This window comes from Bison bison, unplaced genomic scaffold, assembly GCF_000754665.1.
Source record: "Bison bison bison isolate TAMUID 2011002044 unplaced genomic scaffold, Bison_UMD1.0 scf7180017864328, whole genome shotgun sequence".
In the NCBI taxonomy this organism is placed as follows: Eukaryota; Metazoa; Chordata; class Mammalia; order Artiodactyla; family Bovidae; genus Bison; species Bison bison.
This window is the reverse complement of record NW_011494900.1, coordinates 5014098-5040841: the sequence shown is the minus strand read 5'-3', so window position 1 is coordinate 5040841 and position 26744 is coordinate 5014098. Positions and strand designations below refer to the sequence as shown.

At 34.9% G+C, this 26744-nt stretch overlaps 1 protein-coding gene across 5 annotated transcripts in view; it reads left to right on the top strand.

The window, feature by feature from the left end:
• Window positions 1–26744, top strand: part of DDX4 (DEAD (Asp-Glu-Ala-Asp) box polypeptide 4) — a 66476-nt gene that overhangs the window by 32092 nt on the left and 7640 nt on the right. For 3 of the 5 annotated variants that reach the window (XM_010853511.1, XM_010853508.1, XM_010853507.1), the window contains 12 exons: window positions 3125–3184; window positions 6534–6635; window positions 7576–7656; window positions 8957–9004; window positions 10846–10893; window positions 10997–11044; window positions 11614–11756; window positions 12372–12524; window positions 14346–14500; window positions 17063–17192; window positions 18584–18750; window positions 23253–23398. In XM_010853511.1, coding sequence (XP_010851813.1) covers window positions 3125–3184; window positions 6534–6635; window positions 7576–7656; window positions 8957–9004; window positions 10846–10893; window positions 10997–11044; window positions 11614–11756; window positions 12372–12524; window positions 14346–14500; window positions 17063–17192; window positions 18584–18750; window positions 23253–23398 — 1281 coding nt within the window. The remainder of the gene's footprint in view (window positions 1–3124; window positions 3185–6533; window positions 6636–7575; window positions 7657–8956; window positions 9005–10845; window positions 10894–10996; window positions 11045–11613; window positions 11757–12371; window positions 12525–14345; window positions 14501–17062; window positions 17193–18583; window positions 18751–23252; window positions 23399–26744) is intronic. The other 2 variants (XM_010853509.1, XM_010853510.1) reach the window with 2 other exon arrangements.

The window sequence follows — 26744 nt, the reverse complement described above, 5'->3', positions numbered from 1 at the left end:
TCTCCTCCTGCCTTCAATCTTTCTCAGCATCAGGGTCTTTTCTAATGAGTCAGTTCTTTGCATCAGGTGGCCAAAGTATTGGAGCTTCAGCATCAGTCCTTCCAGTGAACATTCAGAACTGACTTCCTTTAGGATTGACTAGTTTGGTCTCCTTGCAGTCCAAGGGACTCTCAAGAGTCTTCTCCAATACCACAGTTCAAAAGCATCAATTCTTTGGTGCACTCAGCTTTATTTATGGTCCAACTCATATTCATACATGACTAATGGAGAAACCGTAGCTTTGACTAGATGGACCTTTGTCAGCAAGGTAATGTCTCTGCTTTTTAATATGCTGTCTAGCTTGGTCATAGCTTTTCTTCCAAGGAGTAAGTGTCTTTTAATTTCATGGCTGAAGTCACCCATCTGCAGTGATTTTAGAGCCCAAGAAAATAAAGTTTGTCACTGTTTCCATTGTTTCCCCATCTATTTGCCATGAAGTGATGGGACCAGATACCATGATCTTCATTTTTTGAAAGTTGAGTTTTAGGCCAGCTTTTTCACTCTCTTTCACTTTCAATAATAGGCTCTTTAGTTCCTCTCGGCTTTCTGCCATAAGGGTGGCTTCATCTGCATAGGCAAGGTTATTGATTTTTCTCCCAGCTGTCTTGATTCCAGCTTGTGCTTCATCCATGAATTCTTCCGGCCAGAATACTGGAGTGGGTAGCCATTCCCTTCTCCATAGGATCTTTCCAACCTAGGTCTCCCTTATTGCAGGCGGATTCTTTACCAGCTGAACCACCACGGAAGCCCCAAAGCAGTATCAGTTCAGTTCAGTTGCTCAATTGTGTCCGACTCTTTGTGACCAAAGCAGTATAGGCAGAGCCTTAACCAAGAATTCAGCCTTCCTAATCTGGGCTGTTGTCATCTATCTTAACTAATCTATGAAGTACAACTTTTGAATGCTGTGTTACCTTAAGAAAAAGAGGATAGTAGAACAAGTCAGGAAACAAAATTTCACTTTATATATAAATACAATTTGGGGCATGTAGGTACTTATTCAGACTCAAATAAGTATTTACAGTGGAAAAGGATTCCTGAGACTGGATCACTGCTAAAATCAAAGACATTTATGTGGTTTGAAGGTACTGACACTCTGGTTTGGAGGAATACAGAAAATGGTGAGAATAGAGTATTGTTAGCAGAAGATAGACTACAATAATTAATAATACTTTCCCAAGAGAACCTGATTGAGGAGATTTGAGTGAGGCCCTGGATCCTGTATTTAAAAGCCTCCCTGCTGACTCTGATGCCTCTTTCATTTGGTAACCACTGATCTATGGAGTCTTTATAACTTCTCTGCACACAGATGTATAGTGTATTTTGTGGTTATTTTTCCTGTATCTTGTGTCCCTTAGCTGGTCCAGTATAGTAATAAGGAGCTCAGATTTTGGAATCAGACACCCGGGATTTGAGACCCAGATCCTTCTCTTCCTGTCAGTTGTATTATTTTAAAAAAGCATGTTTAACTTTGTATTTCTTTTTTTCTGTTTATAAATTGAGGATAATACCCACCTCATAAGGTTTTTGTGAGGATTTAAAAAGTTAAAATAGAATTCATTTAGAAGAGTGTCAGATGGATACTGTTTTATGTGTTATTATTACATTATTTTTCTATAATTAGTAGATTATAACTGATCTTGGGATCATTATCTCATTTTTGTTTGTGCTTAACTTTATTTTTAACTCTACAGAGATTATTTTTTAATAACTTTTTATTTTGAAATCATTTGACTCAAGAAGTTTCAAAAATAGTACAGAAGATTTCCTTCAGCTTGCCTCTAATGTAATTGTACTCCTCACCCAGTTTCTCCTAATGTCATTAGCCTATTTTAATTCCCAGGGTGGTCAAAATAACTGTAAGTTTGTTTGAGGAGAACAGTTGGCCAAAGGTTATGTGAGGTGGGTTTTCTTTCATATATGACAATAAATGTTAGCTACCATCATCATTATTCCAGATGATGATGAATTATTATATCATCAAATAATAATTCCATTATTCCAGATTATTCTAAGAATCTTTCCAGAATTCTTTCTTTCCTCTTCAACCCCCTTGTATGAAATCTTTGCTTCTGAGAAGGTTGTCTTGATGTTAAATGACTCTTTAGGAATATTGTCAATTGTTGATGTCAGCTCAAATAGGAGCCTGCAACAAGAGCTGCGGGTCATTGTTTATTATAAATCAATATTAATTGAGTAGATTAGTACTTTTGTACATAAACAACTGATAGCTTTTAATCTGTCGAGCCACATATGTCATCACTGGGACCTAGTTCTCTGGCACTAAATGTTAGTGATATGTACAAAGATTCCTTGAAACCATCTTGGTATTTTCCAAATATGGGTTTATTGGAATCTTCTAGAAAGCTTAAAGTTATTACTGAAAGTTATATCAATAAGGTATAATTTTTTAATTTAGAAAAATTGTTCATTCCTGGATATCACTCTGCACATTCAAAATGAATCTCTCTAGGGTGGGTTCTGATAATTTATTTTTAACCAACTTTCCTGATAATTTTTAGTCATCCTTCAGTGTAGTGATCCTCATACTACTATGTATAAACTCTGGTAATGTTACTTAATAATGTCACTAAGGACAGAAAGCCGGGATGTCCCCAAATGCTTCCATTAGGATGGATAGGGAAAAGTTTGCATATATTAAAAAAACACTATAATGCCTCAGGTTTATTAAGAAAGACAATTTACAGATTAATGATGACATTATAAATACAATAGTTATGCATTTCTGAGATCCGTTTGACTACTCAACTGTTCAGATATTTCTGAAACTGTTTCGTGACATTTATGAAATTCTTATTTTTTGGCTGTGCTCAGAACTTGACAGATAACATGCTTAACATTTAGTATTTAGGTATATTAGGTGATTTTTAAAAAGAATTGACTGAATAATGTGTTTGTATTTTGTTGTTATGGTGATTTTAAAATTTAAAATTTTGTTCATATGTTAGCTTATGAATATATTTTTTCTCAGTAATTTCTCTTGTGATAGTACTATTTAGATACTACAGTAATATAAATACTGCAATAATTATTTAGATGCTATTCACATGTTAAATTTTTATTCAAGAATCTAGTATTGACTGTGAAGATAATCAAACACGGAACAGAGGGTTTTCCAAGAGAGGCGGTAAGGACCATGTTTTGGAACAACTTGTACTTAAGACAGAAATTAAACTGAAAAATTGATTTTGGAAGAGCTGAAAGAAAAATTCTGGTGGTGAAAACCTTTCAAGAAAAATACTTTGGCATATCCTTTATGCTGTTAATATTTGAGTTAATATTCAGTAGGTGTCTCTCCTTCTGCTTTCTGATGTCACTTGATTTGTCTTTTCCTAAGACCTCCAGAGTGTTCTATGAACTACAAAAGGTGGGACTGTGTGAATCTTGGTCATTCACAGTATAGATAAACTGGGATGTCTTTGTCTCTGAGTAGGAACATTGGAGATATGGGGGAAGGGAGAAGTTGTAGATTAATTACCATACTTGCTAATCCTGCCTCTGCTTGAGGTGAGATGGTATAAAAATTATAGTGCTCAGTTCTGGATTATCTATAGGCAGACATGTTAAAATAGCAACAATATCCATGAAAAACCACAGTGAACTTATAAAATTGCTACAAGTGTGCAAATATATTTATGATAGAACTTTAGTGTTTGGAGCTGCACTAGATACATCATAGTTTTTGCTGCAACTTGGAGATATCGTTTTCCCTTGCCTATTAGATGATTGGCTCATTGAATAGATCATTGAATAGCAGGCCTTCCTAGTGAAGCTGAGACTTGCTGTGGATTTCACTATAGCCTTGGATGAGTTGTGAGGGGCGGTGGGTAGGAATTTGGTGGTGAATCAGTTCAGTCGCTCAGTTGTGTCTGACTCTTTGCGACCCCATGAATTGCAGCATGCCAGGCCTCCCTGTCCATCACCGACTCCTGGAGTTCATTCAAACTCACGTCCATCGAGTCGGTGATGCCATCCAACCATCTCATCCTCTGTTGTCCCCTTCTCCTCCTGCCCCCAATCCCTCCCAGCATCACAGTCTTTTCCAATGAGTCAGCTCTTCGCATGAGGTGGCCAAAGTACTGGAGTTTCAGCTTTAGCATCATTCCTTCCAAAGAACACCCAGGACTGATCTCCTTTAGAATGGACTAGTTGGATCTCCTTGCAGTCCAAGGGACTCTCAAGAGTCTTTTCCAACACCACAGTTCAAAAGCATCAATTCTTCGGCGCTCAGCTTTCTTCACAGTCCAACTCTCACATCCATATATGACCACTGGAAAAACCATAGCCTTGACTATATGGACCTTTGTTGGCAAAGTAATGTCTCTGCTTTTCAGTATGCTATCTAGGTTGGTCATAACTTTCCTTCCAAGGAGTAAGCGTCTTTTAATTTCACAGCTGCAGTCACCATCTGCAGTGATTTTGGAGCCCAGAAAAATAAAGTCTGCCACTGTTTCCACTGTTTCCCCATCTATTTCCCATGAAGTGATGGGACCAGATGCCATGATCTTTGTTTTCTGAATGTTGAGCTTTAAGCCAACTTTTTCACTCTCCTCTTTCACTTTCATCAAGAGGCTTTTTAGTTCCTCTTCACTTTCTGCATAAGCTGAGTCTTTAATGGCAATTGTAGGGGGCCCTGCAATGATGGGGCGGACGTTTAGTTAAGAAATAGACTCGTCTTTTAACATTGCTCTCCTTCCCCCTTTAACAAGGAGTTTTGACACTAATGTTCCTAAAACATAGCTCTTTTGGTTTTCTGCAGAACAGTGGCTATCTTTCTTACTATTCAGTTTTCTTTAAATCATTTTAATTCATATTTAAGTGCAGCAATGAAAAGCCAGTTGCAGCTCTTTGTGCTTGATCCTGGCTTATTGACTAGTGTAGGTTGTCTAGTAGGGTGTCCCTGATTGCTATTTTCTTTAGATGTATACATTTGAAGGTAGAAAACTTGTGTGTGACACAGTGGTCACTCAGTAAATACAGATGTGTGTGTAAATAGAACCGTATCTAAGTTTATGTTGAAGTATGATGTCATACAGGAACAGGTTGGTGCATATGTCATAAATGTATACAGCTCAGTGATTTTTCAGTAACTGAAAACACCTGGGTTCTGTGTTTTCCCAAGCACGCAGATCAGGAGTAGAAACTACTAGATCCTCAAAAACCCCTTTCATGCTCATTTTTAGTCATTAGCACTGCCCTTCCAGTTAATCTCTATTCCGACTTCTAGTAGCATAAATTTAAAAAAATTTTGTATTTAATATAAATGGAATCACATAGTATATAATATTTTTGTGGTTAGCTTCTTAATTGTGAGATTGTCTTATTGTTGGTTGCAGTTGAAGATCATTATTGCTATATAGTGTTCTTTTGTTCTCCTGTTCTGCTAATGATGTGTACTTGGATTTTGTACAGTTTTGGACTGTTCTGAAACTACTGCTCTGAACATTCAAGTACATTTCTTTTGGTGACACTTGTTAGTGTTTGTCTTTTTGACTATAGTCATTCTAATGGATATAAAGTGGTATCTCATTATGATTTTTTATAATTGACATATAGTTGATGTATAATATTTTGTAAATTACAGGTATCAAAACATAGTGATTCATACTCCACTTATAGTTATTATGAAATGTTGGCTGTATCCTCTGTATTGCACAACATATCCTTGTATCATTGTGATTTTGATTTGCATTTCCTGATGACTGTGATGTTGAGCAGCTCTCCATGTGTATATTGGTCATTTGTATATACAGATCTTCCAGATAGAAAATCAGTAAGGCAACAGAGATCCTGAATGACGTATTAGAACAGTTAGACTTAACTGATATTTTTAGGACATTCAGTTCAGTTCAGTTGAGTCACTCAGGCTCTCTGCGACCCTGCGGACTGCAGCACACCAGGCTTCCCTGTCCATCACCAACACCCATAGCTTGTTCAAACTCATGTCCATTGAATTGGTGATGCCATCCAACCATCTCATCCTCTGTCGTCCCCTTCTCCTCCCACCTTCAATCTTTCCCAGCATCAGGGTCTTTTCCAACAAATCAGTTCTTCACATCAGGTGGCCAAAGTATTGGAGTTTCAGCTTCAGCATCAGTCCTTCCAATGAATAGTCAGGAGTTATTTGCTTTAGGATTGACTGGTTTGATCTCCTTGCAGTCCAAGGGACTCTAAAGAGTCTTCTCTAACACCACAGTGTTTATAGGTGTCACTTTTTCTTTTTAGTCATTTTTAGGTTTTGTTCGCAAAGCAAATAGTGGATTTTTTTAAAAAAAATAATATCTTTTATCTATTTACTGGTAAAGTTGAGCATTTATAGGTCAAATACAGCATTTCTCTTTAGTAACTATCTGTTGATGGCTTAAAATATTAAAGTCATTGAATTATGCAAGGCTTAAATTAACTTGGCCACCGTGTCCCCAAGATTTCTTTGTTGGTTTTTGTGTCGTTTGTGTGTTTGTGTTTTAATATTATAGGTTATCAAGACGGAAATGATTCAGAAGCTTTAGGATCGTCCAGAAGAGGTGGAAGAGGTAGTTTCCGAGGTTGCCGTGGAGGATTTGGTCGAGGAAGTCCAAGTTAGTAGTGGATTGCAAATAGTGTCCTTCATTTATTAAAGAAATGATTAAAAATAATACCTATCACATATAAGATTGTTATGACTATATGGGGATGGTTTAGTATAGTGGCTGGTACATAATCACTTACGCTATGTAAAATATTATTTTGTAGACACATGTAATTCCTTAGAGATTAAATGAGAATATGTGAATCTTTCTAACAGTTTGTGTGATGCAGTTCTTTAATATTACATGCTATGAAGCAATTCAGAGCTTTGATAAAGATGGCTGACCTTACAAATAAGTGGCATTCTGATGACTCAGCCTCCCATTATACCTTCTTATACCAGTGTGATTTCTACCTAAATTTTTCCAGTCATCTTTCCTTGGTGCTAAGATATTGTCTCCTGAGGTCACTTTTGGAATGCATATCTCTCTTAACAGAGGAGAACAGAATAGTGAAACTAAAAACATAAATGATTTAATAATTTAATAGATGTGTAGCAGATTAGTGAATTGTCACTTTTTTAAAAGTGAAGAGATCCAGAGGGTTGCTGTTTAAGACTGATAAAGTTTGATTTGAGTGCAGTGGGTACCAAGGGATGCTATTCTGGAGAATAAGCAGTAAGATTATAATGTGAAATTTTGAGGGACAGTAACAGTGCTGTTTTTCAAAGGTAATTTAATTTGCCTATATCATACTTTGGTGTAGTATTAGCTCTGACTACTTTTATAAGATAATTTTAATAAAATTTTGAAAAAGTAATTTGTAATAGAAGGAAATAATTTATGGAAAAATCCTTCTGTGTGATACTTCAAAAATACTATGATTCCTGTTAAATTATTTTATCTTGCATCTTTTTAATTTCTGGTACCATAAATTGATTTTTTTCTGTTTACTGCATGATTTAAAAGTTTTAAAAGGTAACATAATCTAAATTTTTATCTGGAAATCTAGATAGTGATTATGAACAAGATGAGGGGACCCAGCGCTCTGGTGGCATTTTTGGTTCTAGAAGATCAGCATTAAGTGGTGCAGGTGAGAAATAGAATTTATTACTGAATGTGAATCATTTACATTTGCTTCTAGCTCTAGGATTATTGAACCTAATATATATTTTTAAGTATATTAGATTGGCTCATGATTATCTCTGCTTTTTAGATTTGTAGGGAAAAAGAACGTGGACAGTTTTCCCTCCCTCATAAAATTTGTGCTCTGTGAATTATTCCTTCTTTCTTATCTACCAGTTAATTTGAAATATAAATTATACTTTTGGTTAGAAGAAGGAAAATGAAGTTTCCTTTGGTTTCAAAGAAAGGATTCTGAGGGGATTTGAGGAGAAAGTGGAAAAAAAAAAAAAGCATTCTGTTAATGAAAATGTTTGAAAGTAGTTAAATGAACTGTAGTATTAAAAAGAAATGAGCTATCAAGCCTGAAAAGACATGGAGGAGCCTTAAATGTGTACTGTGTGCATGCTAAGTCACTTCAGTTGTGTCAGATTCTTTGCAACCCCATGGACTGTAGCTCACCAGGCTCCTCTGTCCATGGGATTCTCTAGGCAGGAATACTATAGTCGGTTGTCATGCCCTCCTCCAGGGGATCTTGCCAACCCAGGGATTGAACCTGCGTCTCCTGTGACTCCTGCATTGCAGGCAGATTCTTTACTGCTGAGCCACTGGGGAAACTCTAAATATGTGCTACTGAGTGAAAGAAGCCAATCTGAAAAGACCATATACTATATGATTCCAGCTCTGTATGACATTCTGGAAAAGGCAAAACTGTAAGAAGATGGGTGAAAAAAAATGAGTGGTTGCAGTTCAGGGAAGGGATGAACAGACAGAGCATTGAGAATTTCTAGGGTAGTGAAGTTACTTTGTATGATACTGTAATGATGGAGACATGCCATGATTTACTTTTGCAAACATAAAAAACACTGTGCAGTACCATGAATGAGCTGTAATGTAAACCGTGGACTTTGGGTGATTATGTTGTGCCAGTATAGGTTTATCAGCTGTAACAAAATACCTCTCTTGTGGGGAATGTTGATTATGGGGAGGGGGGGAATATGCAGGTGTTAGGACTGGAAATATCTGGGAAGTCTCTGTATTTTCCCTTTAATGTTTCTGTGAACCTGAAATTGCCCTAAAAAATGAAGTGTTTAAACAAAATGTTCAAATGAGAAAAAGATTTTAGTTAAATATAGAATTAGGAGATGGGTGGATTAAGGGTCTAGGAATCCTGAGAAATTACTCAGATTTCTCAGAAATAGCTATATGTTTTATGTGCTTGAAGAGGAGCTGTGTTTTCTCTGAATATTCTGTGAAACAATGCCTTACAGGTAATGGTGACACTTTCCAAAGCAGAAGTGGTGGTGGAAGTGGACGAGGTGAGTTCTTATTTGGTTTACCTGTAAGTGGTTAAAATGACTGTAGTCCAAGTTTAATTTTTGAAGTTAAAGGTAACTGTTGCTGCTTTTATACACACTTCGAGGAGTATACATTTGCACGGCTAGTTTGGAGAAGTTGTTCTTTTGTTGTTTAGTTGCTATGTTGTGTCTGACTCTTGCAACCCTGTGGACTATAGCCCACCATGCTCGTCTGTCCATGGGATTTTCCAAGCAAGAATACTGGAGTGGGTTGCCATTTCCTTCTCCAGGGGAAGCCAGTTGTTTACTACTACTCTTTAATCCAGCAATTCCATTATATACTGTAGGTATATATGCTTAATACATATAAAAGGATGTTCACTGAAGCTTCATTTATAATAAGTGAAAACTGAAAATCACCTAAAATTCATCAATAAATAACTGTTTAATAAATAGTATAACCATAAAATAGGAGTTACCATGCAAATGTTAAAGATGGAGATGTAATCTGTGTTTACAGATTCTTTTATTAAAATAATCTTCCTTATTATGAGATAATTAGCTTGGTATAGGGGGTAAAAAAAATTCAGTATAGATAATTTTATACTATTAAAAAAATCTCAGAGTTAAAAATGCTTAAATTTCATATAAAAGTTAAAATATTTTCCAGACTAGTAAAACAATAAAGCTTGTTTAATATCTCTGAAAAATTCTGAGATCATTATTAGTCTGAGAGCATTCATAGTGGCAACTCCCTTGAACCACTTTTCCCTGCTTCACTCCTTCAAATTCTTGGTTTCTTCGGTGCAGAAAAAGATTATTAATGGCTAAACCATATTTTATACAAATTATTAGATCTTGTTTGAAAAGGGGTTTGAAGACCTATGGACATACAGGATAAGAAAATTGGAGAGTACACATATAAAAATGCTATATGTTAGCCTTTCAAATCTAATGCAGTCCTTATTCTTTTTGTGATAGTATCTGAAAATGGCACAATCAATGACTCCTTGTCTAGAAACCAGAAGGGTAGCATGTGGAAAAGAGTTAACATGATAGGCCTGACTGCTCTTCTTGGAAAGTCCTTCTTACGAGACCCTTCCCTGACTTCTGGGAACTTGGATTTTGGGAGGGGTCTCAACACCCTTAACCCCACAGAGTGGTCCACTGTGCCTAAATGGTTTGTAAAACAATGTGGTTTATAATGAATACCCACTTTTCTTCTGGGAGTTGGGACATTTGGTACATGCCAGGCAGAAGGTGCCTGCCTGCTTTATCAGCCCCTCATAAGAACCCTGGATATTGAATCTCTAATTGATTACTCTGGTAAACATTTTCAGCATGTTGTCACAAGCTGTCCTGTATGACACCAGTGGGAGTGACTCTTGAAATCTTGTACCTTGTCTTCTCTGGCCTTTTCCCCATACCCTTTTTTCCTTTGCTTATTTTGCTCCATATCTTTTCTATGTAATAAGTCACAGCCGTAGTTATGACTGTATCTAAGTCCTAGCAAATCATAGAACCTATAGGTTATAGTGGGGACATCTCAACAGAGATGGTCTTTTAGTTCCTGTTAGAAAATATATTCCTTTGTTGAGGAATATAGGAATAGGAAAGAGACATAACAGCTTAAAAAAGAAGATACTAATATGTTATAACATTGTAACCTGCATAAAGTCAGCATTTTGAATGCTAAGGGAACTTAAAATATTCAGGATTCTATTTATCTTAATTGTCTCAAATATTATTTGTTTGAAGGGACCATCCATGTTTAGAACTTTTTCTTTTTGAAGACAAGCAACAAAAATAAAGATATACATAGTCTTGTATATTGACTGACTGTCACTGTATTTCTTTAATAGGTGGTTACAAAGGTTTAAATGAAGAAGTAATTACAGGCTCTGGAAAGAGTGAGTTTTACTTTAGATAAGGTATTTAATTTTTATAGTGAGTATTGTTTTACCCCTCAATTTTAAAAAACATTTGTCTTTTTTTGGTTTGATTCTTTTTAAGATTCTTGGAAGTCAGAAGCTGAAGGAGGAGAAAGTGGTGACACTCAAGGTATATTAATTTTTGTGTGATCCACATAAATGTATATTACATTTTAATACAAATGCAGACTATTTAAAGAGATAACTTTAAAAAGTTTGAAGTAAAAACTTTAATGGTAAACATTGGGAATTTTTTTGTAATTTTATTTATTTACTTTTGGCTGTGCTGGGTCTTCGTTACTACACAGGCTTTTCTGTAGTTGCGGAGAGTGAGGGCTCCTCTCTAGTTGCGGTCTTCTCATTGTGGTGGCTTTTCTTGTTGCAGAGCATGGGCTCTAAGGTGCACGGGCTTCAGTAGTTGTGATACATAGGCTCAGTAGTTACAGCTCCTGGGCTCTAGAGCACAGGCTCAGTAGTTGTGGTGCACAGGCTTAGTGGCCACGTGACATGTGAAATCTTTCTGGACCAGGGATTGAACTTGTGTTTCCTGCATTTGGCAGGTGAATTCTTTACCAGTGCCCACCAGGGAAGCCCAGGAATTTGCATGTTGTTTTAAATTTGAGTCTGTTGGTTTTTGTCTGTTTTCTCTTTAATTTTTATTCTAGTCCTTATAATGTAAATTTTATTTTAAATTCTAAGGACCAAAAGTGACCTACATACCACCTCCTCCACCTGAAGATGAGGACTCCATCTTTGCACATTATCAAACAGGCATAAACTTTGACAAATACGATACTATTCTTGTAGAAGTATCTGGACATGATCCACCACCAGCAATTCTGGTCAGTGCAATAATTGTTTCTGTAATGCCTGTGAGGCAAACTTTGTTTTTTAAAAATTTGGTACATTTCTTTAAGTTGATATTAAAAAATACAAAATTTCATCTTTAGTATTCAATATCTTAGGTTGGAAATTTAGAATCATATCTAACATCTGTATTGGAATTAATTGCTGTGTTGAAAAGGAGGGTACTATATTTCCTCCCCACCTCCTCAAACTAGGATGGAAACTTGATTTAAATTTATTAAAAAGGATACTTTTCCTGAAAATTCAATATTTCTGCTTTCTATGTATGTGAGAAAGTGCATCTTAGGGGAGTGATTTTCTAAGGAGTGAGGAGCCCAGGATCCCCTGTTGGTAATGAACCATTTTTATTGATCAGAGTTATTTGTATCTCACAGGTTTTAAGGGGGCTGAACAAGTTTTTAGAGCCATTGTCTATATGGAATATTCCTTAATTCTATCAAGTAATCGCATAAAGGTTCTAGATATTACTTTTGAATATGTATTATATAAAGTAGAATTAACAACTTGAAACTAATTCAAATGGAATATGTTTATGAAATGACTAGTGTATGATACATGGAATTTAACCACTGCCCCCTGATTTTTTTTAGACTTTTGAAGAAGCTAATCTTTGTCAGACACTGAATAACAACATTGCTAAAGCTGGTTATACTAAGCTTACTCCTGTGCAAAAATACAGTATTCCTATTATACAAGGAGGACGAGATTTGATGGCTTGTGCTCAGACGGGCTCTGGAAAGACTGTAAGTCACTTCCCTACTTATATTTTGCCCAGTATTCAAACTGTCACTTTTTGAACTTTGGTTCTTCCCAAGTAGATGATTTTAGTGAACTGTCATAAATACTCATGTTTTTGCGTCTGGTTTCTGGTTTTATTGAAGTTTGTGTACTTTTGAAGAAAGAATTTTTAACTATTTCTAGAGTAGTGTTTTGCAGTTCATAGATGTTTAATCTCTAAATGTATTCAGCTCCTTCTGTGGGACTTAATATTAAAAACAAAACAACTGAGAGTCAAAGCACCGAAGGTTATAAGACCTTTGATTATAAGAGCAAGGGAAAAAATAATTTATGTAATGTAAAGTTTTCCCCATCATTTCATGGCAAATAGACGGGAAACAAAAAGTGGAAACAGTGACAGATTTTATTTTCTTGGGCTCCAAAATCACTGTGGATGGTGACTGTAGCCACAAAATTAAAAGATACTTCCTCCTTGGAAGAAAAGCTATGACAAACCTAGACAGCGTAATAAAAAGCAGAAATTTACCACTTTGCTTACAAAGGTCCTTATAGTCAAAGCTAAGGTTTTTCCAATAGTCATGTATGGATGTGAGAGCCTTAAAGAAGGCTGAAAGCCAAAGAATTGATGCTTTCAAACTGTGGTGCTGGAGGAAGCTCTTGAGAGTGCCTTGGACAGCACGGAGATCAAAGCAATCAATCCTAGAAGAAATTCGCCCTGAATATTCACTTGAAGGACTGATGCTGAAGCGCCAGTACTTTGGCTGCCTGATGCAAAGAGCCACCTCATTGGAAAAGACCCTGATGCTGGGAAAGATTAAGGCAGGAGGAGAAGGGGGCGACAGAGGAAGAGATGGTTGGATGGCATCACCAACTCAATGGACATGAGTTTGAGCAAACTCCAGGAGATAGTAAAGCAGCCTGACGTACTGTAGTTCATGGGGTAAAAAAGAGTTGGACACAACTTAGTGATTAACAACAACAGTGTGATAGCTATACAGTTTTGGAGTCGAGAATGAGAAATAGCTGTATGTATTGTTGTTGTCTGTGTACAGTACCTGGTCCTTAGTATGAAGTGACCTCTGGTTATGCTAAAAGAACTCTGATGGGACCAAGTTGGTCTTAGGAATAAACTGTGAGATTTGTGAATTAAATAGGGCTCCATGAGATGAACATTAAAGATTGTCATTTCCAGGATCATAGTCTTACCTCATACTATATTAGTCTTAAAAATCCTCCATAGTAGAGGTGAAAGGAAAATAAGTGAAAATAAGCTGTACAATATAGCAGCTAATGTGTGACTTAAATGTGGTTTTGGAGGTAGATTTTAGTGTCTTATTTAATAAGAAAACTGTAGCACAAAGTTTCTCTTGCCATATGTAACTTTTACAAGGGTGATACGTCTAGTAATCCAAATGAATGCTTTCCCAATTTTTGTTCTGCTTTGTGGACCACTTTTGTCATGCATTCTGATTTTATTTCTACCTCAAAAGGAATCATTTAGAATAAATGCTACATTCCTCATTAACCTCTCAAAATAAGTTAATGTTTGTTTATTTAGAATCTTCGGTTGTGTTTTTTTTTTTAAAGCACAAAAGATAGTTTCATAAGATAGATTAACTTTATCAAACATTTTATATTGTATAATATGAACATGATGACCAAAATGTTAGAAACTCATTGAAATAAAAATTATTTCCCTTTGTCATTTTAAATTTATCAAAAAGATGAAAGAAGAAGCTAAAGGATATAAAGACATGAGGAATAGGTTGCCATAGGGAAAAGGATGATGCCCTATAAATTTGTAAGTTATGCAATTTAACTTCTAGGCAGCTTTTCTCTTGCCAATTTTGGCTCATATGATGCGTGATGGAATAACTGCCAGTCGTTTTAAAGAACTGCAGGAACCAGAGTGTATTATTGTAGCACCAACTCGAGAGTTGATCAATCAGATCTATTTGGAAGCCAGAAAATTTTCTTTTGGGTAAGTACATCTGGAATGCCACTCACAAACAAGTTTTTCTTTAGAGAATTATTGTATTTATTTTGGGAAGAACTCAGTACATGAAGAAGAATGCAGTCCTATAATTTAATTTGGTGTTACTTGACTGAAGTTGACTTTTTCATAATCTTATTTATAGAATCTATTTTTAAAAATGCTTATTAAAAATTAGATGATGATAGAAGTAGAATGATAAGACAGTGGACATATTCATGTGTTTTCTGGTAGTTTTTAAGTATATGTTTAAAAATGAGTTTACGGTGTTCCTAATAATTTTCTGTTCCTCATAATTTTCCATGTGTTAATGTTTCTTTAACACATAACTTAGTAAAATGGATAACTGCTTATTTAACAATCAGACCTAATTTTTAATGACTGTAAGATTGTCCATGTGTTTGTATTTTATTTCTCTATTTGGGAGATTTAAGTTGTTTCTAATTTGGGGCTACTATAAATAAAAGCAGTTCTTGCTTTAATGAACAGCTTGCTTATAAACTTTTTCTACTTTTATGTTTTAAGTATTTTATTAGAGTAGATTTAATAGATTTAATGTTAAAGAATATGAAGTTATTTTAAAGCTTGCATTCTACCAGCAGTATTTGAAAATGCTAACTTCACTATACACTTTGCCACTGTTTGGTATTATATTAGTTATCTGTTGCTGCTTACCTTAAAACCTAGTTGCTCAAAACAATACATATTATTATCGTACATTTTCTGAAGGTTAGGAATTGAGGAACAGTTTAGCTGGGTGTTTCTGGCTTGGCATCTCATGAGGTTGCAGACAAGATGTCATTTAGAATTACAGTCATCTGGCTTTATTGGATCTGTCTGTAAGAATGGTCATCTCTAGGAAATGACAGCTGGCTTCACTTAGATTGAAGAGTCAGTGAGAAAGAGCAAGGAGGAGGTTTCTGTGACTTTTTAAGATAGTTGCAGTCACTTTTGCTGTATTCTGTTCATTACTAAGCAGGTCACTAAGTCTAGCTCATACTCAGGACTGTATGATTTGCGAGAACTAGCTCAAAATGAAAATACAAGGTTATTTGTTAAAAAAATTATGATGAATTTTAAAGCAGCAAATAGAATATTAAACCAGGCTCAGGTGTTTTTTAAGCATAGGACTCTGTATGACTGCACAGGTTGTATACCTATGAGGCCAGCCTTGCACACATCTTTGGAGGAGGGGAGTTAGGATCTATATTTAAAGGAAGGTGTATTGAAGATTTTGTGTACGTATTTTAAAATCACTACAACTATCTTCATGTTTTCAATTATTTGGTTATTGAGAGGTTGAACTCCTTTTTGAATGCTTTGTACATTTTTCCTGTGAATTATCCATTTGTTGTCTACCCATTTATCTGTTGGTATATTAGTGTTTTTCTGTACAATTCTTTAGAGCTTTCTATCTAGAACCTTCACCTTTTATTTTGTATAAATCAGTTAATTTGAAATTAGAGGAGAAAAATTAAAATTCTTTTAATGTTAAGCTTGACAGATCTTTTGTAAGAAGTAGATGTACATTGCTTATATCAGTGTTTTATTTCTTAGCCCCATGTACTCTGTTGCTCTTCGAGCTCTTAAATCAAGTAAAAGATAAAAGTTTTTTTTTTTAAACAATAATGATATTTCAGATAATATGTGTACACAAAATTGTATTAGTATGTGGATATTTGTTGGAACATTTTTGTGGCAAAAAACTGAGAAGTATCTAACTATCTTTAATCCTCCTCTTCAAAGTTTGCACACTATTACCAGTTTTATGTGAAATAGTATAGAAAGAGCTGGTGCACATGTATGCACTTTAATTCTCCTCTCAACAAATCTTAGCATACTAAGCTTGGTTGCCACCCTTTTAAAAAAAATGGTATATGTTGGAGCTAACACTTACCATAGAACTGTACTCCTCTTTATAGATGCTCAGTTCTTTTGTAAGGAAGGCCTATAATTCTGTTTTTTATTGTTAGACAATTAGATAGTTTTCAGTCTTTCGATACTAAAAATCATGTTAGCAGTGATTATATTACACAGTCATATTTACCCATTTGTGGGGACATATCTGAGGGAAAATCCTATATATGAATTTATTGGGAAAAATAAGTTTTAAAATTTTAATAGAGACTAAAATTGTGAAAGGGATTGTATCAGTTTATCCCCCTGAGTGCCAGTTTCCCTACATTGGCTTAACATGGCATTATCACACTTGAGGGAAGATTTTGTTAGACTTCATTTGTTTTGCTTTTTTGCTTTTAAAAGTAATATTGAACTTAAAGTGTTTAAAAACCATTTGTATTTTTAATGAACATTTGTTCATGTTGTTGGCCCGTTGTGTGGGTGTTGGTTGTGTTTATCATTGTTTTTGAAGAGCTCTATCAGACAAGTTGCAGATATTTTTTTTACTGCAGCTTTTCAACTTTCGGGGAAGAATTGTAAAAGAAATGTTGAATGTATTAGCTCTTTATGTATTTCATTTTACATCTCATTAAAAACAAATGACTAATTTTCAAGCAACTAGAAAATGACATTTATGTTTATTGTCAATAGGACTTGTGTAAGAGCAGTTGTCACATATGGGGGAACCCAGTTGGGGCATTCAATTCGACAAATAGTACAAGGCTGTAATATATTATGTGCTACTCCTGGGAGACTGATGGATGTCATAGGCAAAGAAAAGGTAGGCTCTAGACAGATAACAAAGTTGTGAGATTGACTAGTAATTGTTTTGTTTGGGAAAGAGAGAAACTTGTGTAAAGATATGTATGTTCATTACAGTACCATTTGTATATTAGGCTCCCTTCTGATTCCTTGAATGCTTTCTTATATAAATCTTAATACAAATAAGTAAATAGTATTTTCCATTTTATACTTGGGAAAACAAACTTTTAGTGAGATTATGTAATTTATTTTAATCTCTAAATTAGCTCTAGTAAGTGATAGGGTTAGAATCTGGATCTGATTCCAGAATCCATATCCTAGACCCACTACTCTGGGAGAAAAATGAAATCAATGCTTTTTTCTAGTTTCATGTATGTCTTGAGGAACTCATTTTTTTTTCCTGGAAGAAAACCTTTGTGGCATCAGTAATTTTGTCTCCTGTTTTAAGTGTGAGAGTCATATTATCCAGGATTGTTAAGTTTCTGTCTTTGGAGAGAGATTTTAGGGCTATTTATTTTCAGTATTCATATACCACATCATTACATCTCTATATCAGTATTTTCAGTTCACTTTCATGACCCTGCTTTGCTTTTTAAAGACTGTTCTCTAAAGGGATTATTAAAAATATGCTCTTTTTGCAGAAAGGAATTTTTCTTTACTTATTAAGAATATCCAGAGAAATTCACCTTGATTCCCTCCTTGTTTCCCATCTTCCATGGGGTAACAAAATCACTTGTTTTCTTTTTGCAAATATGTGCTTCTGTTTTTAGCACTAAGTATTCATGATAGGTAAGAAAAGTTTCCCAGTTGTTCCTGAGTGATTAGAGAATCAGGGATTTATTAAGGGTTTAAAGGAGTTAGAAATAAATTTGTCAGTTATAGGCCATTTGATAATGTCATGCTATTAAGAAATTTTATTTCTTACATTGAAATAGCCTGACTTTATCAGATAATGTAGTCTAGATATGTGCTGTCTAATACAGTAGTCACTAGCTACATGTGGATATTTACATTTTAACTGATATAAAATTAAAAATTTGTTCTTCAGGCATGCTAACTACATTTCAAGTGCTTAATAGCTGCATATGGCTACTGGCTAATAGTGAAGATATAGAATTTTTAAGTAATTACAGAAAGGTCTATTGTGTAATACTGATCTAAATGTTTTGTTTTTTTTTTCAGTTTTATGAAATGTTTTATAACATAAGACAAAATTGAGAACTGAAATGAACACTAATACTATTACCTATCCATAACAGTGGTCTCATCATTGTATGCATTGATTTCTAATCTTCATCTTTGAGAATATATTAATAGTTAGACTTGATGAGAATATTTTCATTTAATATATCAACTACTATACTAATTAGTATGCATTCTTTGCTCTAACCCTTGAAAATATCCTAAAAGATTGGTCTCAGACAAGTCAAATACTTAGTTTTGGATGAAGCTGATCGCATGCTGGATATGGGTTTTGGACCAGAGATGAAAAAGTTAATTTCCTGCCCAGGAATGCCATCAAAGGAACAGCGTCAGACCCTTATGTTCAGTGCAACTTTTCCAGAAGAAATTCAAAGGTAAATTTTTTCTTCCTAGAAGTAGCTGCTATGTACTAAAATGCTTTTACAGCAGGAGAACTAATGTGAATATCTTATTCCTGAGAGATTTACTTTTTAAAAAAATTTAGGATTATAACATAGTTTAAAAGTATTTCTAAATTTACTATATTTTACTATATTTTCCCTTGTTTCTTACTTTAATTCCTGGCTTTGCATTAGCATCGCATCTTATTAGAGTGTGTGCGGTTGTGTGAGAGAGAAAATGAGAGCACGTAGCACCTAGCTAGGATTTAGTAAGTGCTTACTAAATAAAAATATTTTTATGGTGGTGCCCCCTCTTCGACCCCAAATTATAGAACTTAGGGGAATTGCACTTGTATTAGGAAATTTATGTACTAATTGTTGGCAGATATTTGAGTATCATAAATACACTGTGTGTTCTGTGAGTTCTGAGGTTAGCATGACATACTCCTGCTAGAATGGTGACTCTTCTTTCTGCCTGCTAATCCCTTGGCAACAGGGAACCTGAAGTACCCATACAGCAGCTCTAGCTTAAACAGTTCAGTAAAACTCCTGTTTTCTCTGGTGGAACTGTTAAGGGAAGTCGCTCAGTCGTGTCTGACTCTTTGCGACCCCATGAATTGTAGCCTACCAGGCTTCTCCGTCCATGGGATTTTCCAGGCAAGGGTACTGTAGTGGGTTGCCATTTCCTTCTCCAGGGGATATTCCTGATCCAGGAATTGAACCTGGGTCTCCTACATTGCAGGCAGACGCTTTACCTTCTGAGCCACTAGGGAAGCCCCTTTGGGAACCAAGACCTCCAATACTTGTAGTCAGTGCAGTAAGCACAATTTCCTGTGTGGGTCACCGGGAGTCATGGTAAATGGGCCACTCTAGCTTGGATCCCTTGGTTCCCAGACCCATATACTCCATAAAGATCTTTGGTTCCTACTGAATGATTGCTTTACTATCTGCTTTTAAATGTTACAAATTGCCTATTATTCCATCTGAAGTCCATTTTTCGCATTCTGCATATTCCCTGAACCATATCCTTGGCTTGCATTTCTACCTGTATGTTCTCCCAAATTTATTACCTGTAATTTTTTGATTGAAGTATAGTTGACTTACAATATTATATTACTCTCAAGTGTACAACTTAGTAATTTAATATTTTATAGAATATATTCCATACAAAGTTATAAAATGTTAAGTATGTTCCTTATGCTGTACATTCTGTCTTTGTAACTCAATTATTTTATACCTAGCAGATTGTAACTCAGTCTTCTTCACCTATTTTACTACTCTCCTGGCCCCCTCCCTTTTGGTGACCATTGGTTTATTCTCAATATCTGAGTCTGTTTGTTTTGTTATATTTGTTCCTTTGTTTTATTTTTTAGATTCCACTTATAAGTGAAAATGTACAGTATTCTTTCTGACTTCTTTTACTAAATATAATTACCTCCAGATTCATCCATGTTATTGAAGATGGCAAAATTTCATTATTTTCTATGGCTGAGTAATATTCCATTGTGTGTGTGTGTGTGTGTGTGTGTGTGTACCACATCTTCTTTATCCATTCATTTGTTGATGGAAACTTAGGTTGTTTTCATATCTTGTCTATTGTAAATAATGCTACTATGAACATTGGGATACATGTATCTTTTCATTTTAGTGATTTCATTTTCTTCAGATATTTACTCAATTGTTTCCTGTGGTAGTTTTATTTTTGAATTTTTTGAAAAATGCCCATTCTGTTTTCTCTAGTGGTTGTACCAGTTTACACTCTCACCATCGGTACATGTGGATTCTCTTTTCTCCACATCTTGCCAGCCCTTGTTGTTTCTTGTCTTTTTGATAATAGCCATTCTGACAGGTGTGCAGTGATATCTCATAGTAGTTTTGATTTGCCTTTCCCTGATGATTAGTGTTACTGAGCACCTTTTCATGTGCCTATTGGCCATCTGTATGTCTTCTTTGGGAAAATGTCTATTCAGGACCTCTGCCCATTTAAAAAAATTGGGTTGTTTGTCTTACACTATGAAAGAAAGAAATGAAGAAACCCAAAGACAGTGTACTGATTGGGAGAAGATACTTGTAAACAATATGTTCAATGAGGGGTTAATATTCAAAATACATGAAGAACTTGTATAAGTAAATATCAAAAAACAAACAGCCTGATTATTACCTGTATGTTTAATCTCTCTCCTCAGCTTCAGACTTTTAGATTTAACTCTTCAGGATTATTTTTCCTCTTATATGAATTACCAGTAACTCACGTTCATCAGGTACAAAATTGAACCTGTTCTTCAGCTCCCTCTTTTTTTCTTTCCAGTTTTCCTTGTTGGCTTCAAGGTCTTTCGAAACCAAAGTCGTTTGAAGCATGTTGATTCCTCCCTCATACTCCTTTAACTCTGCCCTTCAAAAGTATTCAACTTGGCAGTTATCTCTATAATATTGCAAATTTGTTAGTTTCTTCTCTGTTTACCACCTTATTTTAGGTCCTTTTAAGTTCCCCTCTGCTTATTGATAGTAGCTTTCTAATATGTCTGTAGTTTGACTTTTGGGCTGTTAAAATTAAGTCTCATCTTTATCGCCATTTATTTAAAATAAATTCTCCCATGTCTTTCCATTTCCACAGACTAACCAACTTTTAAATGGTTTTATACATGACAATTTTTGCCTCATTTGCCACTTTATTCCTTGGAATGATTTCTGGCTTATTTAGAGTATTTCCTATTGGCTGCTGCTGCTGCTAAGTCTCTTCAGTTGTGTCCGACTCTGTGTGACGCCATAGACGGCAGCCCACCAGGCCCCACCGTCCCTGGGATTCTCCAGGCAAGAACACTGGAGTGGGTTGCCATTTCCTCCTCAAATGCATGAAAGTGAAAAGTGAAAGTGAAGTCGCTCAGTCGTGTCCGACTCTTAGCGACCCCATGGACTGCAGCCTACCAGGCTCCTCCGTCCATGGGATTTTTGGCTACGCAAGCCGAATTCTGTTCCTCTTCATTATTTAATCCTTATTTCTTCTTTCCTTCTGCATAGAGTGCTTTTCCTTAGTCATCACTATTTCATGTTCTTGCTTGCTTCTTCCTTAGATCAAGCTTTAAACTTGAAGACTCTTAATAGACATCATTTCATCCATTTCCTGCCAGTCTTATAAAGGAACCCTCTTTCTTGTGAAAGAAATTATTTAAAACACTTTTCAGTTTTCTTGTAACACAGTAAGGTTCAATCAGTGTTAACTGTTATAGCACTAGCTTACTATAGTAAAGCATTAAATAATTAAAATATGTAAATATTAAACTAAAAATATTTTTGTTATAGTAATTGCTTTTTATAGCTATATTTATGCTGAGCAACACAGGCAGAGATCATCATGTTCATCTTTATACACACTACCTTATACCACATAGGCCAGGTACTGTGTGTCTATATTTTAATACATATATATATATTTTAATATATATACTTAGTATATATTTTAATGAGTGTAAAGGATGATTGATAAGAATTTTAGATAATGTCAAGGTTTGTGCCTGGATGAAAGGGTTCTTGACTCTAGAAGTAGTATATGAACAAGAAGTTTTTCTTTTATGGTAAGAGAGCAGATGAAGGAAAAGAAGCAACAGTGATTTATTAAGATTCTAGATATGTGGAGTTTGAACTATTTTCTTGATATGCTAGGAAATGACTAGAAAGTAAGAGATTGCTATGTAGGAGAGAGGAGGACTGCTCCATGACCTCCTCTTTTTTCCTCCCAAACTTGCTCTATAATCGGCAGTTCCCCTTCTCCCCACCCCATGTTTCTGTGATCTAAAGCAGGGCTTCTTCATTATATGTTGTCCGTGAGTTGTGTGTGTGTCAGGATGTTGATACCCTCAAACTTTGGGGAGATCATCTGCAGCTTGGTGTGGCCTAGCCCCTAGTCTGTTCACCTGGTCTCATTTTTTTCAACAGTTATGCTCTACAGATATTATCATTTTCTTTGTTTGTCATGATGTGAAAAGCATTGACTTAAGATCTGGTTTGCTCAGAATATTATAGTTCATTTGAAGTACACTAATTTAACAGCTCATATTTTCAGGAACCAACTCTTATAAATAACATATATGAAGGCATTGAATGAAGAACAGAATTTTTGCTGTAGGTTTGCATTTTAATCTTTAATTAAAAAATTCCTGCTTGTTGTAGTCTGATGGTTTAGCATACTTTTGTTGTATACACATTTTATATAGTTTCGTGTGGTCAGGGCTCCACTTGAAATTACTTACCCATCATTTGACACAGACTTTTACATTCGTAATAAGTGTTTTGCAAAATGCTAACATTTTACAATGATACTTGAAAGTAATTCTTGGATGATGTAATATCTACCATCTCTTATTATGACTGTTATAATCTGGTTTATAAATGTTATAATCTGGCTTATAAATGTTGAAGTAACACTTGCAGGAATTCAGTGAATATTATTAGTATTAATGGAAGAGAATAAGTTAAGGAATACTCTTTTGTCTTTCAAGGTTGGCTGGGGAGTTTTTAAAGTCGAATTATTTGTTTGTTGCTGTTGGACAAGTGGGTGGAGCATGTAGAGATGTTCAGCAGACCATTCTTCAAGTTGGCCAGTACTCAAAAAGAGAAAAACTTGTTGAAATTCTACGAAACATAGGTATCTTATGTTGATTATCTTTTGTCATGATTTTGATTTTTACAAAAATTACTTTTAGAAAAGACTTTAAGCATTATTTGGCATGAGTTAAATAAGTTTTCACTGTTTCTTCTTCCTCTAAAATTCTTTTACCAGAAAATCAAATCATAAGAAAATTATATAGCAGTATTGTTGTTTTTCCTCCATAAATGTTAAAAAAAAAATAGGAAGAGTTTGAGACTTTAACAATGCTTGACCAAAAACTATTCCAGTAGAAATATATATGTTTTTGTTTTAGAAAATAGAAAGGATTAGTAACATATCTTTACCTCAAGCTCTATTTACTCCACTAAAAGTAAGATCTTTGTTGTATTTCTAATTCCCAGTTTTTGCTCTCTAAGGCTTCCTGCATTCATATATTTAAAGAATTTTGAAGCTAGAAGGGACTTTAATGGTCTAATTCTATTCCTTACAATGTTAATGAGAAACTTTATCCCTCCCTTCAAAAAAGCTAGTTTTTATGGAAAGTTGTATTTCTTTGTTTGATTGAGATAGCTTTAGTTTATGCCTGGAAATAAAATTTTATAATATGGCCATTTTAATATTTTTTTTGTTGCCTCACAGGCTAAATGTATCATATGGATCCTTTCTCCTCATCCTCCATTTTAAGTGTCTGTTTCAGTTTGAAGTCAATGTTAGGAATGGGGAATAAAAAGGCAAGAAGCTGTCTAATTTCCAACAATAAGAAGTTGATTTAGAAATGCTTTTAAAAGGCTTCTAGTCTTCAATTTTTTCTGAGTTTTATATAAAAAAAACTTTAAAAACCAAATATTCATCTTGAGTTTGAGAAATGTTATTAGTTTTACTTCATGATCTGTTTCATAGCAGGTACTATTGCATGCAAAATAAAAATAATAATTGTTGTGGGCCATATACTATTCTTATTGTTTTACATGTGTCCACTCATTTAATTCTCAAAACAACCTTCTGAGGGTGAGATTTGTTACCCTCATTTTAAGGTTGAGGGCACTGAAATACAGAGATGTCAAATAACTTGCCCAGTATAAATTGAAGTTCCAAATGCAACAGGAGATAAGTAATACATGGTTTTGCTGAAGTTAGAGCACATTTCTAGTATAGTTATCTTAAGACTTTTTATATATGAATTTATGGAATGAAGTTTGAGAATAATTCTGCTGAAGATAGTGTTTCAAAAGTTCTGGTTTTCCTTTGGGAAACCTTTGAGGTCAGCATATAAGCACTGTTGGTATACTTCTGTATTAATTGAAAGGTTAAATGTTTTGTAGTTCATAATTTATTATTCTTGGTTTCTTTTTGCTTTGCATAGAAATGTTATGCTGTATATCATATTTTACGTATTTTTGTTCATATAAATTTATCTCTTTTTCTAATCATTAACTTAAATCTGGTAGCTTTCCTCTTTTGCTTTTAAAATGTATAGGTTTCATTATTTCATAGTAGTATACCAACTGCCTTTTTCATAATTTTAAATGAACAGGTGTCAAAGATTTTATTGAGCTCATTAATTACAAAGGGAACTAGTAAGATGTTATAGCCAGTTCAGAGGAGAATTCAAAGAACACATTTATGTGTAGGATATCAGGAAGACTAAGATGAATTTATAAATAGATGCAAAATTAATCAGTATCCACAAAGCGTAATAATCTGTTACATTTGAGGGAAGATTTTCATTTGTATTTTTATCGATAAGAATCATTTGCATTGCTCTCAGTTGCAGTAGAGGTATAAAACCGAGGTAGTAAAAGGTACAGACAACCTTGAAGGGTATGCTAGTCAGTATCAGCTTTGCTCATTTCAGAGTCTTCAACAGTTTTTTCTGACAACCTGTATTCCCACATAGCCACAATAATCTCAGATTATTCTTGATCACAAGAAAGGCTGATCTCATTATGTTTGGCCTATTTTCATAGGTGCAGCAAGACTGTTCCATAACAAAGGCCTCTTCAAGTTCGTTTCACAAATCTAGAGCTGTACAATATTGAACAACTATGAAAGTCACAAAATTAACTTCTAGATAGTTTTCATAAGAAATCTGAGATTGAAGTTGTAAAGGTCTCTGAAGAATAGGAAACTAAGTCTAAAATACTTTTCATATATCATTTACAGTACCTAGAAATTTAAGTGAATTCCTCTCTTCTAATTTCCCCAGATTTTTAATGTAATTGATTCTTGTTTCATTGAATCTGTCTGCAGATTCCATCTGCTTTTGGACTATAAACAGTTCTAGAAATTATCCTCAATCCAGTGATCTTTGCAAGTTGTCAAAATGTCAGTTTCCAGCCTTCTATCTTGAGGTATCAATAGTTTGAAGTGCCTGAAACAGTCCTTTTCCCACAAGACTTGGAGTCTGTTCTTCTTCACTGATGATAGAAATTCTCTGGTTTATAGAAAGTCTTTGGACAAGCATCAAAACAAAACAGAAACTGTCTGTAGTTGACAGAGAATGGTTGTGGTTATTAGTGATCATTGTTAAATACGAAAGATCTGATGAAGGCTGAAAATAAGAATAAATCTACAAACAAATTTGGTTGTATGGAGCAGTGTACCTCCAAGCCTCTGAAACATACAGAAAACCTGTTTAGAGTTCTTTCATAAGTGTCTTGGTCAGTGTTTCTCCTGAAGTTTAAAAAAAATATTATGAACAGCAAGAGAATTTACATAATTCTAGGGACTTCTCATAAAGTAAACAGTTTTGAAATGTATGAATAACATTTTTACCTATGCATTTCAACCTAGGGAAAGCCTAATGTCTTCTGATACAACAGTTCTTACCACACAACTCCTGAAAGTAATAACATTCTATACAAGCTTAATTATTTTTAGCCTCTCTTTTATTTTATATGGTAAAATAAAAAGGCTGTCTTTTCCCTGGGGTTCTCTGAGAAATCTCAGAAGTAGTTTAGGTGGATTTCTTCTAAATTTATCAGTTCAGTTCAATCATTCAGTCGTGTCCTACTCTTTGTGACCCCATGAACCACAGCATGCCAGGCCTCCCTGTCCATCACCAACTTCCGTAGTCCACCCAAACCCATGTCCATTGAGTTGGTGATGCCATCCAACCATTTCATCCTCTGTCGTCCCCTTCTCCTCCTGCCCTCAATCTTTCCCAGCATCAGGGTCTTTTCCAGTAACTCAGCTCTTCACATCAGGTGTCCAAAGTATTGGAGTTTCAGCTTCAACATTAGTCCTTCCAGTGAACACCCATGACTGATCTCCTTTAGGATGGACTGGTTGGATCTTCTTGCAGTCCCCGGGACTCTCAAGAGTCTTCTCCAACACCACAGTTCAAAAGCATCAATTCCTCGGCACTCAGCTTTCTTTATAG